Source organism: Bos mutus, unplaced genomic scaffold (genome assembly GCF_027580195.1).
Source record: "Bos mutus isolate GX-2022 unplaced genomic scaffold, NWIPB_WYAK_1.1 CTG212, whole genome shotgun sequence".
NCBI classification, from domain to species: Eukaryota; Metazoa; Chordata; class Mammalia; order Artiodactyla; family Bovidae; genus Bos; species Bos mutus.
The window spans coordinates 110,658-124,694 of record NW_027219576.1 but is presented as its reverse complement, the minus strand read 5'-3'; the positions used below and the strand labels follow the sequence as shown (position 1 = coordinate 124,694).

Genomic DNA, 14,037 nt, shown 5'->3' with positions numbered 1-14,037 from the left:
CAACCCTAGAGCTGGCGAAATGGCCTGGGAAGCCCATGGTCGGAGCAAAGTGACCTAGAACTGAGGATCCTCTACCTTAAGAATGAAGATCTCTGTTTATTATCTCTACAGATATTGCAACATATATGCTCATCTCTTTGGGAAAACTTCTGGATCCTGACCCCTGGGCAGGGAGGCCTTGGCTCTAATCCAGGGCAGGTGGGTCTCTCTCTGAAGCTCTTCATTCAGATAACTGGAACCAAGAGTAATTTATCACTTTGTGAAGGATTAATCAAATGTGTTTCAAGTTCACTTCAAAGGCAGTTCAATTGATGAAAATGTACAAGACACTTGAGGGCCATAGACCAGGTGCAAAATTTAGAAGAGGACTTTAGGAGAGCAGAACACTATGGAGATACTCTTAGACAGTCTTAACCTATGTCTTCTGCTCTGTTACATAGTCTGCTGTCATGTGGTGTTTACTACTCTTGACTGTGTGATGGTTAACTGTCAAAGCTGGGAAATGCACTCACATTGTTCTCTGTTTGCATGTGGGGAGAGAGGTGACGCTTTCTGAGTAACAAATCTTTGAACCAGGAAAGCAACTCTTAACCAGCATGTGTCCTCCAGTCCCATTAGGTATTACTGATGTTCAGTCAGGGAAGGTAAGGGAATTTGAAATTTAAAAAGTCTGACAATGTACAGATGCCAACTTTAAAACACTAAAACAAGCAGAAACTGGGATGACCCAGAGGGATGGTATGGGGAGGGAGGTGGGAGGGGGGTTCAGGATGGGGAACAAGTGTATACCCGTGGTGGATTCATGTTGATGTATGGCAAAACCAATAGAATATTGTAAAGTAATTAGCCTCCAATTAAAATAAATAATTTTATATTAAAAAAAAAGACAAGCAGAAAAGGATTCTGATCTGCAGATTGGTTTCCAGAGTGTTATATGGGATGCTGCACTGGAGCCAGAATTGACAGCATCTCCTAAGGGATGTTTAAAATTTCGCTCACACTAAGAACTGTTTGTTGCTCAAATCTGGAAGCATCACGTGGGTGAATGACACCACCATTGCAGTTAGCTTCACTCCACTAGAAGAGAAGCCTCGCTAGCAAGGAGGGATGGAGTTCAAGCAAAAATCTTGACATGTTCATATGATACATTTATAAATGGTGGAGTGATTACTGACAATATTAGTTACCACCTCCATCCTGTCACATTTCTTTTTTTGTGGTGAGAACGTCGAAGTTCTACTCTCCTAGCAACAGTCAAGTATTTGATACAGAATTGTGAGCTATAAGCATCCTGCTGTACACTGGACTTCAAAACTTGTTAGTATTATAAGTGGGGGCTAGTACCCTGTGAACAATCTCTGCCTATTCCCCCATCCCCTAATTCTTGGTAAACACCACTCTTGTCTCCATTTCTCTGTTTGTCGTTTTTACTTTTTAAATTTATTTTTATTTATTATTATTTTTTTAATGTTTGGCCTTGCTGCTCAGCATGTGGGATCTTAGTTCCCCAACCAAGGATCAAATCCATGCTCCCTGCATTGGAAGCGCAGAGTCTTAGCCACCAGACTGCCAGGGAAATCCCGGTTTGTCCTTTTAGGATTCCTCATGTAAGTGACAACAACCAGTATTTATCTTTTTTCTGTCTCACTTATTTTACTTAGCATAACGCCCTCAAGCTCCTTCCAAGTTGTTGCAAATGGCATGATTTCCTTCTCTCACATGGCTGTATGTTGAATATGTCACATCTTTATCCATTCATCCACTGACAGACACTTAGGTTGTATCCACATTTTGGATATTGTGAACAATGATGCAATAAATGTAGGAGTGAAAATATCTTTCTGATATCCTATTTTCATTTTCTTTTGAAAATACACTCAGAAGTGGAATTGCTGTATCATATGGTAGCTTCCTTGATTGTGTTCTTTGATGCACAGACATTTTCTTTTTTTAATTTGATGAGGTCCAATTTATCTGTGTTTTTCCTTCTTTTTTTTTAAACCTCTGTTTTTGGTGTCATATCCATGAAATCATTACCATCTAAAATATTTCTAGATATATAAATAAACACAGGATAGGAAGTACACATATAATTCTTTGCTCTGTCAAAAAAGAGGTCCCCAGAACCAATGGCTCTTCAGTACCAATGAGCACAATTAGTATACAGATCTAGGTTTGTCAACACCATTCGATAATAAAAGGAACAAGGGCTCCATGGAAAAACTGATGATTCTAGAATTGGGTTAGGAAATATGGAAAACGAGCCCGGAGCACCTTTGTAGGTTGTGAGGAAAAACAAAAAAGTGCTCAAAAAAATTTAAAAAACAAAGCAACATTTCCAAGGCTATGACAAAGTTACTTACAAAGGGAACTGACAGGAAGAGCACCCAATGGCCAATGTGAGAACAATTTGAAAATGAAAATGTATAAATTGGTATTGGAGTTTAACCCAAAGTGTAATATAAATACCATGAGTCCATACTGAGAAAAATTAATGATTTCTTAATTACACAAACAAGGATAGGCAAATCTCCCACAGAGAAAAATTCCAGTTTATGCAGACACTCCCACTTCTAGAAAGTGGAGCATAACTCCCTACCCCTGAAGCATGGACCGTCCATCATGACTTTCTTCCAAACAGGACAGGATGGAAATGGGGCATAAAACAATCACTTTATCACATAGACCCCTGACAAGCACTACCTCAGCCAGATGGTCAATGAGAGCATCATCAGTGATCAATTGTGCTAATAGAATATACACTTGATATGATGTGATGAGAATGGGATTTTTATCAGTAATATTCCTCCCGCAAACTCGTAGTCCAAGACTGCTGCTACTGCTGCTGCTGCTGTCGCTTCAGTCGTGTCTGACTCTGTGCGACCCCATAGACGGCAGCCCACCAGGCTCCTCTGTCCCTGGGATTCTCCAGGCAAGAACACTGGAGTGGGTTGCCATTTCCTTCTCCAATGCATGAAAGTGAAAAGTGAAAGTGAAGTCGCTCAGTCGTGCCCAACTCTTAGTGACCCCATGGACTGCAGCCTACCAGGCTCCTCCATCCATGGGATTTTCCAGGCAAGAGTACTGGAGTGGGGTGCCATTGCCTTCTCCGTACTCCAAGACTAGGTATGGGTAAAATATCAGACAAATCCCAATCAAGGGACATTGTACAAAACATCTACTGAGTACTCCTCAAAACTGTCAATATCATCCAAAACAAAGAAATGTTAAAGCTATGGGGAAGCCAAGGAGACATTACAACTAAATGTTAGGCTGGTTTCCTGGCCAGGATCCTGGAGTGGGTAAAACCTATAGAAATCTGAGTAAAGTATGGGCTTTAGTTGATAATAAATAATGCATCAATACTTCCTCATTAATACTTCCTCAGTAATTCCTCAGTAATAAATGTATCATATTAATGTAAGATATTAGTAAGTGGGGAAACTGGGTGAGGGCATATGAGAAGTCCACGATTTTCACAAATATTATTCAAATCTTAAAGGGTTACAATGGAAAAGCTCAAATTAAAGTCTATTGACAGTTTCAAAATAAAAAAAAAAAGACAACGAGACTTTGGAGAAAAGATGCTGAGTATGTTTAAAAAGGGCAAAACCAATACAATATTGTAAAGTAAAAAAGAAAAAAAAAAGAAAAAGACACAATTAAAAAAAAAAAAAAGGAAAAAGAAAGGAAACCAAATGCGAGCACACAGAACCTGTAAGTCTGAAACAACCCTTGCTAAATTATCTTCAGCTTTTCCTCTCCCTTAACCTCCAACCCCATAGAATATACTAACTGGGCCTCTTCCACCACAGAAACATCTCTGGATCCACTTTTTTCTCAAGCCCCACAAACACTACCCTGATCCAACCTCATGATGTTTTGCCTGGATATGGGAAGAGCCACCACCTGGAGGCCAGGGGTAGACCTGGAACCCTGTATTGCCCAAAATCCACTTTAAGACGATTGCCAGTGTTATCTGCCACAGAAGAAGTCTGGCAAGTTCCAGCACGGGTCAGTGTCTTGCCAAAGATAAAAGAGTCCAGAGCAAACCTTTAGCTGTGCATACATGAGAGTGTGCTCAGTCGCACAGCCATATCCGACTCTTTGCGACCCCATGGAATGCAGCCCCCCGGGCTCCTCTGTCCGTGGGATTTCCCAGGCAAGAATACTTGAGTGGACTGCCATTTCCTCCTCTAGAGTACCTTCCCACCCAGGGATCAAACTTGCATCTCCCACATTGCAGGCGGATTCTTTAACACTGAGCCTCCAGGGAAGCCATGAGGAAACACAGGGCCTTCTCAGAAGAGCAGAACATTCACTGAGACTCCTTAAGCCAGGGGAGGCGCCTGTCCAATCGCTGATGCCCTGGGCAAGATCAGCTTGGGAACAGGGTGGTGTGTTTCCACACAGAGGCTGTTGCAGAAGATGCTGGATCCTGGAATTGACCTCCAGAAAAGTCGGTGGGGGGCAGGGGGCAGTTTGGGCCTCCTAGCAGCCAAAGGCCTGAGGTTCTTATGTACCCAGAGCAAGAACCCAACCACACCTAACAGTCATATCCAATAAGGGGCATGAGGAGTACCTGTTATGAGAGCTGTCACGTATCCATCCTGGAGTGAAACCTGGGGCTGTGGTCCTGGCCTTGGCCCCAGAGCACAGATGTCCTCATGGAGGCCGGGGTGGCAGCTCACCTGCAGCAGCATCTGCTCCCCCCTCCCTCTCCTGGCCAGTCCCGGGCAAGTCAGATGGGATCCCCAGGGCCTTGCTGCTTCCACCTCTCTGGGGCAGCCGACTCTCTGCACAGCCTGCACCCCTGGGAGGCCAGATTCCTCTCCTCCCTGGTTCCTTTCCAAATCCTCATTGGAGTCTGTGGCCTCTGGCACCTAGGAGAGCGTCCTGGGTACGATCCCTGCCATCTGCTAGAGCCTGTCCTCTGCTCAAACAGCCCGACTGGCTCCTAGCTGTCTCCACGGGTGGCTGACCAGACACCCCTCTGCCTCTCTTACTCAGGCTCAAAAGCCATGACCTAACAGTCACATTCAAAGACCCTGAGTTTACTCCAATACATGGGATTCCACAGGGAATGGTCTGATACACCTCAGGATTATATAGATGTGCCCCGCACATCCATGGCAATGATTACTACTGACCCACCATGAGGAGACTCGCCCAGGGGCTGCGTCAAGTCCTGCGGGTTTGAGATGAAGCACCGTGGAAGGTGATGCTGCCCTGGGACTCCCAGATAAAGATACACACATGAGGTCATCAGGACCAGGGCCTAAGCCGTTCTCAGTGGGGGAGGGTGGGGGAGGGGGGCAGGCAGGACAAAACCCAAGGCCAGGTTCTGAGGGAGAGGGGGCACTGTGGGCAGCAGGGGTGGGAGGCCTCATGACTGGGGCCCATGGGGAGTATGCTCCCAACCCCAACAGAGACCTTTGGCAGCTGGCTGCTGTCCTCCTGATGGGAGACCGGGCAGAGCCCCGAAGGGGCTTTCAGTGCCTCTCACCGGGGGTGGTGGCAGGCTGTGGGTGGGGGTGGGTGGAATTCCTTCAGCCAGCTCCCTGTGGGCCAGCCTCTCTCAAGGATCAGAAGTGCAGGACTTTAGTCTCTGGGAGAGAAGCCTCACTCAGAGTTGTCTATGTCTGTGTGTTGTCCTGACTTGATGATTAACTCCCAGGCACCTGTGTCCCTTCAAAACAAATGGTCGTGACAAAAAAAAAAATGCTTCTTTTCCAAATTCACTGGTCACGGGTCATCACATGACCCTTCCAAAGTGAAGAGGCCTTGGCAGGGCCGTGTCCCCATGTGTGCATGGAGAGAGGAAGACAAGAAGTGACTGAACACCTGCTGCTGCTGCTGCTGCTGCTGCTAAGTCGCTTCAGTCGTGTCCGACTCTGCTCCACCCCACAGACAGCAGCCCACCAGGCTCCCCCGTCCCTGGGATTCTCCAGGCAAGAACACTGGAGTGGGTTGCCATTTCCTTCTCCAATGCATGCAAGTGAAAAGTGAAAGTGAAGTTGCTCAGTCATGTCCGACTCGTAGCGACCCCATGGACTGCAGCCTACCAGGCTCCTCCATCCATGGGATTTTCCAGGCAAGAGTACTGGAGTGGGGTGCCATTGCCTTCCCCAACTGAACGCCTGACAGCTCTCCAATTCCACACTGCCTAGCAGATGCTCAACAAAGAGCAGCGGTTAGAACTTATAATGACACAATCTCCTTTGTTTTGGGGAAGAGAGTCTGAGCGGGTCACACGGGTCTTGAAATTCTCAACCATTTCCAAGTGTCCACTGACTATGTGGCAGATGCCACGTACGCGGCCAGAATCACATCTGTTCCCGTTGTTCTCTGGCACTCAGCAGGGAGAGCGGCCCCTTCAGCCCCCTGCACCCACCCGCACACCGCACTGCAGTAACCTCACCACCTCCTTAGGCCCGGAACTCGCTCCTGTCATTTGATGCCAGGCACAGCCTTAACCTGTTGAGTCTCTGCTGCCTCCACACTTCTGAACCTGCCTGAAGCCACGGACGCTGGTGGATGTTGCATCTTTTCTGGCTAGTACGTATCTCTTTTGTCATTTGGATCTCAGACTCTGAGTCTAAGATAAATTAAAAAACCGTCAAAATCGCTGCTCTGTGTGTTTTCCTCTTAGGGGTTATATTATTCAACCTGGGTGTATGCGTGTGTTTGAGGGGTGCGGAGCAGTGTCTTTCCCAGCTGGGAATCAAAGTTCCCAGGATCCAGTCACCCAGCAGGATTTCTCCACTTGGCAGCTTCTCTTCACTCATTTCATCCCTCTGAAATCTAGAGCATGTGCACAAGTGGCCAAAATAAAGTCCAGATGACCAAATAAATGGTCATTTCAATATACTTGGTAATCCGCTTTCCCAGGACAGAGAGTAGAGGGCCAGCCCAGGGACTGCTGGGCCATACTTCAAAGCAACATTTGCTCTTCTCCAGGATTCCAAGCAGATGGTGGGGCAGTGGTAGAAAACACATCCTTTTCCCCTGTGGTCAACACCAATGCAACAACAGTCAGGACCCCTTCTTTCCTGCCCGAGAAAGAGATCTCTCTGTGTTTTATCCAAGATGCAAAAGGATACCTCACAGCAACGATCTGTTTCAGACTTTCCCGTCACCCCCAAGACACACTGCCTGCAAGTCTGAGGGATGCCACCACGCAGCCTCATCACGATCACCTCCCACAGAAGGAACCCAGCTTCCCAAAGCCCCCAGAACGCCCTGGCTCAGACACTGACATTCCAGCATTCCTCTAGGAGCCTGACCGCCCCGCCCTGTGTTGCCTGGTTTAGTGTGACTAGGGGACTTCTCTCCACCTTCTTCGTGTGACTACGGCTCCTAGATCATCGCTCATGGTGTGGGGGGTGTCCGGCTTCTCCTAGTGTCCCCACTGCTAACCCAGCCTTTCATGGAGCAGTGGCTCCATAAAGGTCTTCGGAATACACAAGGCAGTGAGCGGGGGGCTCAATTCATTATCTGCTAATTCCTTAAATAACCCAGGCAAATCCAAATGAACAAGAGATTATTTAGTTTTTGAAAATGACACACAAGAAGGACAGAACCATGAATTCACTACAATTACTTTTATCATCTCTTCCATCATCAATATTACTGCTAAGCAAGCTCACTTTTCCACAACAGTTCTAATTCCAATTCCATTGCATCCTGTTCAGGACCACAAAATACAATGGAAGAGTTTCCGATCTCTTTTACGAAACAGCAAAACTCTTGCTCATGAACTGGGTAAGCACAAACGCACTGTGATCAGCATCATTCACGAAGCTAAGACACTGAAGTTTATTTAGCCTTCTATGAAAACAATCAAAGTTTGAAAATTTTCTAAGGAGAACTGGTGAATCTCCACATCATCGTACAGAACAGGAATGCAAAGAAGCTGATACACTGGTTCCCCAAACTGCCCCAGGCCCTCACTTCTGAGAAGGCTGACCGCTCCCTCTTCAATCTCAGAGCCAAGGATCACCTGGATGCTGCTCTGGCTCAGGCCACCTCATCCTCCTCCCTTGCAGCCTCTGCAGACTGCAGTGGGAAGGTCCTCAAAGCCCTTTGTTTGACCCTGAGCAGAAATGCCATGACTTCCCACTTGCTGGTCTCCGCATAAGCCCGGGGACCCCACAGGAACTCATAGCGAGCAGGGTGGCTGTAAGGCACCTGCCGGTACTCCAGGTACCCCTCCTGCACCCACACGTGGGTCAGAAGCGCCCTGGGCTCCCCAAAGATGCAGTGCACACTCCCGACACACACACCCAATCTGCTGAGTGCTCCCCAGACCTTCTCCTCAGGGGCACGGTCTCCATTCCGCATGATCAGGTTGAGGACCAGCACCAGGAGGCCAGCCTTGGGGATGCTCTGCCCACTGTTCAGCATTGCGTTGCAGGTGAGGCCCAGGATGGGGACCATGATGTAGATGTGCTCCCTGGGGTCCACCTCCTTCACTTCCACGCCAAAGACCAGCTGCAGGCACTGCGAGGCTTGGTTGAAGACCACCGGGAAGTATTCCTGGTTATCCCTGAGGACCTTATTCAGCATTTCCGCCTGGGAGGTCAGCTCCTTGGCTCGATACTTGAGGAGCAGGAACTTCATTAGGCTAGCTATCATCTCATTCAGCGCTTCCTGGGGCAAGGACTCCCCAGTGCCTAAGGAGGACACTGTGGGGGAGGAGGCCGAGGCGGATGCAGCCACCCCTGCCTCAGCCCCCAAGAGCTGCACATTCACCGGGCCCTGGGCCTCGCCAGGGTCCTGAAAATCTTCCTCGGGCTTGCTCAGTTCACTCATCTCGACCACGAGCGCGATGCCTGGGATCAAACCACAGACAGGAGTCAGCCAGGGTGACAGATGGGGACCACAGGCCAGGCTGGGGGAGAGAGGGGCTGTGAATGGCCTCAGCTGAGCACCACACCCTGGGCGGACTGACACAGGCAACCTACAGGTCTCCTCTTGAGGGGTGGGTGCTCTCAGACCTCACAGGGGCAAGCCTCCAGGGCAGCCAGTCCCCTGGCTACCGGAAGGAGGAAGTGAGGTGGCTCCGCAGGGTGCAGTCAGCACAGTCCAAGATTTCCAAGGCTGACAAGGTGGGGGATTAGGCCCTTGTGCGGTCCCTTCTGTTCTGGGGTGGGGAGCCCCTGGTGCACACTCAGGGTACCCTCCTCACCTTGACCCCTGGTACTGCCTGGACCTCCTCTGCCCTCTGACCTCAGGACACCAGCCGCAGCCCTCTGCCTTCGCCTCCTGGTTCCTGCAGCTCCTGTGAGAAAAAGGGAGGGGGCAGCTCGGGGGTATCCTGTGGCACTGCCCTGAGCCTTCTGTGACAGTACGAGGGGTGGACTCTGTGAGGTCCCCCCAGTTGTGTGGCGGGAGGTCCCCTCAGGGCTCCCTTGTAGTGCTCACCTTGCCCCTGGCACGACCTGGTCCCTCCCCTCTGGGGACCTGCATGGAAATTCAGAACAAGATCCCAGCCTCCACAGAAAGCGCTGAGGGGCTCCACACGCTGCCGAACCTGCCCAGGGCTTCCTGTGGGTCCTAGGCTGGGGAGATGCTCGGTCATCAGCTCCTCCTCACGTCCTGCCTGGCCTCCCAGCACTGACCACAGTGGGGGGGTCTGCTTAGTCCTCCCTCGGGTTTGGGGAGTTCAGCCTCTGCCGACCTGAAGCCTCTGCCCTCCGCCCAGAAAAAACCTCACCTCCCGAGGTCCCTAAGCCAGAAGTCAAGAAACTGCTCACCCCACTCTAGGGCCTCCAAGAGTCCCCACAAGGGCTAGGATCCCTGCCTCCCTGTTGGGGTCTTTCCGCCTCAGTCCATCCTTGCATGCAGCCTGGCCCTCAGGCAGGACCGGAGACTGTCCCGTCCGCCATTTTGAGACCCCTCCGCTTTCAATAGATCCCCAGTCTCTCTGAGACGAGCATGTGAGAAAGGCAGACAGACAGAATGTGCTCCCAGGGCCGACTACAGGGGCGGGGATCTGTGGGGTTCCATCGGTCCTCATGCAGGGTCCCCTCAGTCCTCCTTCAGGCACCTCACCTGCCTCCGGCCGGGACCTGGGATTCTCGCCTCTCCCCAGCTGAAGCCCCGCCCCTTATACCAGGGCCCCAGTCTCTCCAAGACCCGGATGTCAGGAAGTCAGACCATGCCTGCTGTGCTCATCCTACCCCCACAGTTGCCCTGGACTGACGGCAGAGATGAGCTTCTCTGAGGTGTCCTCTGATTGGAGTTCAGGGTCCTCTAGTTCCTCCTCAGGGTCCTCAACCTGACACCCCACCAGACCTGGGAATTGGACCACCTAAGGCCCCGCCCCATATGCAAGGTCCCCAGTCTGAGATCCGGACGTCAGGAAGTCAGGCCGCCTAACCAGGTCTCCAGTCTGAGATCCGGATATGAGGAAGTGAAACCCCGCACATTGGACTCATCCTACCCCAGGGCCGCCAAGGACCGGCAGCAGCTACAAGCTTCTCTGAGGTCTCCTCCGATTGGGGTCCAGAGCCCGCTCAGTCCTCCCTCAGGGTCCTCAACTTGAAACTCTGGAGGAGCCGGGCTTCTTCCCTCTGCTCACCTGAGGCCACGCCCCCTTTCCCAGGTCCCCAGTTTCTCTGAGACCTGGATGTCAGGAAATGCAACATGTGCTCATCCACCCTCTGTGCTCCCTGAGCCTTGATGTGAGGGTCCCGCCTCTGGTCAACACAAAGGGCATCCCCAGATCTGTCAGGGCTCAAGATGTGGTCCCTGAGGGATGATGAAAGGCAACCCCACTGATCCCTGCCCCTGCTGTCAACCCTGGGCCACCTTGGTGGTGGGATGAGCACTTGGCAGCCTGTTCTGACTTGCGCATCTGCGTCTCAGAGACATTAGGCAACTGTTAGAAGGGGCAGGGCCTCAGATGGGCAGGCGGGAAGATCTTAGTTATTTTGAGGGTCAAGGTGAGGACACTGAGGGAGGACTCAGGGGCTGCTGGACCGCAGAGCAGAGTGGGCCCTGGGAGGACATAGGGCAGACGAACCATGCTGCGTTTCCTGACATCCGGGTGTCAGAGAGACTGCGGACCTGGTATAGGGGGCTGACTTCCTGACATCCAGGTCTCAGAGAAACTGGGGTCCTGACATAAGGGATGGGGCATGAGTGGGGAGAGGAGAGAATCCAAAGTCCTACACAGAGACAAGTTGAGGTCCCTGAGGGATGACTGAAGGGACCCCAAGTGAAGACTCTAGGGACCCCAAGGTAAGACTGATGGAACCCCACAGATCTCAGCCCCTGTTATCGGCCCTGGGAGCCCTAGGGGTGAGAAGAGCACACTAGGTCTGTCCTGTCTTCCTGAGATCCGGGTCTGTGAGAGTGGGGACCTGGTGTGAGGAGCAGGGACCTCTTCCCACCTTTCCTGGTGGGGAGATGACAGAGCCTAGGTCCACCAGAAGTCAAGGTGAACACCCTGAGTGAGGACTGAGGGTAGTCAGATCTCAGACCAGAGGGAACCCTGGTAGTCCCCAGGCAGGACGACCTCATGCCGCATTGCCTGACATCCCTGTCAGAGAGACAGGTGAAAGCAGCAGAGCCTCCAGATTGCAGACAGGACACTTGCAGGTCTTGCCTGGAGTACAGGCTCCATGCGAGGAGGAACAGAGGCAGTTAGACCCCAACAGGGAGGGATCTTGGCCCTTGCAGGAGGGTCTTGGAGGGCCCAGAGCAGGGTGAGCAGGGTGAGCAGTTTCTTGACATCTGGCCTAGGGACCTCGTGAGATGAGGTTTTTCGGGTGGAGTGCAGATGGCTTCAGGTTAGCAGAGGCTGGACATACCAACCCTGATGGAGGACTAAGCAGACCCCCGCCCCTGTGGTCAGTGCTGGGAGGCCAGGCAGGACGTGAGGAGGAGTTGAGGACCGAGCATCTCCCCAGCCTAGGACCCACGGGATTCCTTGGGCAGGTGCAGCCTCATGTGGGGCCCCTCAGCACTTTTTGTTCAGGCTAGGGTCTTGTTCTGAGTTTCCTTGCAGGTCCCCAGAGGGTAGGGACCAGATTGTACCAGGGGAAAGGTGAGCACTGCAAGAGAGCCCTGAGGGGACCTCCCACCACACAAAACTGAGGGGACCTCACAGAGTCCACTGCTCGTACCGTCAGAGAAGGCTCAGGGCTGTGCCACAGGATACCCCCAGCTGCCTCCTCCCTTTCTCTCACAGGAGCTCCAGGAACCAGGAGGCAAAAGCAGAGGTCTGAGGGCCATGTCCTGAAGTCAGAGAGCAGAGGTGGTCCAGGCAGTACCAGGAGTCAAGATGAGGAGGGTGCCCTGAGTGTGCACCAGGGGCTCCCCATCCCAGAACAGAGGGGACCCCACAAGGGCCTAATCCCACTACCTTGTCAGTTGTGGAAATCTTGGACTGTGCTGACTGCACCCTGGGGAGACACCTCACTTCCTTCTTCAGGTAGCCAGGGGACTGGATGCCCTGGAGGCTTGCCCCTGTGAAGTCTGAGAGCACCTTTCAAGAGGAGATGTGTAAGTGGCCTGTGGCCGTCCAGGCTGTGGTTTTCAGCTGAGGCTGTTCACAGCCCCTGTCTCCACCATCCAGGCCTGTGGTCCCCATATGTGCCCATCTCCCCCCCCCCCCACCCCCGCCTCACTCCTGCCTCAGGCTGTGGTTTGATCCCAGGCATCGCCCTCATGGTCGAGATGAGTGAGCTGAGCAAGCCCGAGGAAGAACTTAGGACCCAGGCCCAGGGCCCAGTGGAGGCTCAGCTCTTGGGGCCTGAGGCAGGGGAGACTGCATCTGCCCCCCCACCAGTCTCTGCCCTTGCCCCCGGTAGCTCTGAATGAGATGGTGGCCAACCTGATTAAGTTCCTGCTGCTCAAGTATCCAGCCAAGGAGCTGACCTCCCAGGTGAAAATGCTAAAGAAGGCCCTTAGGGATAACCAGGAGCACTTTCCGGCAGTCTTCAGCCAAGCCTCACAGTGCCTGCAGCTGGTCTGTGGTGTGGAGGTGAAGAAGGTGGAACCCAGGGAGCACATCTACATCATGGTCCCCACCATGGGCCTCACCTATGATGTGATGCTGAACAGTGGGCAGGGCCTGCCCAGGGCCAGCCTCCTGGTGCTGGTCCTCAGCCTCATCATGTGGAATGCAGACCACGCCCCTGAGGAGAAGGTCTGGGGAGCACTCAGCAGGATGGGTGTGTGTGTCAAGAGTGAGCACTGCAACTTTGGGGAGCCCAGGGAGCTGCTTACCCACACGTGGGTGCAGGAGGGGTACCTGGCATACCGGCAGGTGCCTGACAGCCACCCTGCCCGCTCTGAGTTCCTGTGGGTTCCCCAGGCCTATGCAGAGACCAGCAAGTGGGAAGTCATGGCATTTCTGCTCAGGGTCAAACAAAGGGCTTTGAGGGCCTTCCCACCCCTGTCTACAGAGGCTGCAAGGGAGGAGGACGAGGCGGCCTGAGCCAGAGCAGCATCCAGGTGATCCTTCCCTCTGTGATTGAAGAGGGAGAGATCAGCCTTCTCAGAAGTGCTGGCCCAGGCCAGTTGGGGAAACTGGTGTATAGCATCTTTGGGTTCCTGTTCTCTATGATGACATGGGGATTCATCTGTTTTCTTTAGAGAACTTTCAAACTTTGATTATTGTCGTAGAAGGCTAAATAGACTTCAGTGTCTTAACTTAGTGAATGATGTTGATCACAGTGTGTTTGTGCTTACCCAGTTCAGGAACAAGAGCTTCACTGTTTTGTAAAAGAGACTGGAGACTCTTCCATTGTGTTTTGTGGTCCTGAACAGGATGCAATGGAATTGGAATTGGAACTGTTGTGGAAAAGTGAGCCTACTTAGCAGTAATATTGATGCAGGAAGAATTAGATGATAAAAGTAATTGTAGTGAATTCATGGTTCTGTCCTTCTTGTGTGTCATTTTCTAAAACTAAATTATCTCTCTTTATTTGGATTTGCCTGGGTTATTTTAGGAAGTAGCAGATAATTAATTGAGCCCCCTGCTCACTGGCTCATGTATTCCAAAGACCTTTATGGAGCCTCTGC

General features: G+C 51.5%; 2 protein-coding genes across 2 annotated transcripts; one reads left to right on the top strand and one right to left on the bottom strand.

Annotated features, from left to right (window-relative positions):
- Positions 1-8,019: 8,019 nt before the first annotated feature.
- Positions 8,020-8,814, bottom strand: LOC102282175 (melanoma-associated antigen 10). The gene has a single exon (XM_005895059.2). It carries the CDS (start codon positions 8,812-8,814, stop codon positions 8,020-8,022), a length of 795 nt encoding a protein of 264 aa, XP_005895121.1.
- Positions 8,815-12,687: 3,873 nt separating this feature from the next.
- LOC102283304 (melanoma-associated antigen 10-like) lies at positions 12,688-13,450 on the top strand. Its single transcript, XM_014478013.2, is given in 2 exon segments — positions 12,688-12,818; positions 12,820-13,450. Coding segments are annotated over 2 exon segments (762 nt in total).
- Positions 13,451-14,037: the final 587 nt, after the last annotated feature.

Coding starts and splice junctions, on each gene's coding strand:
- LOC102282175 (XM_005895059.2), bottom strand. CDS start 8,814: ATGAGTGAACTGAGCAAGCCCGAGGAAGATTTTCAGGACCCTGGCGAG.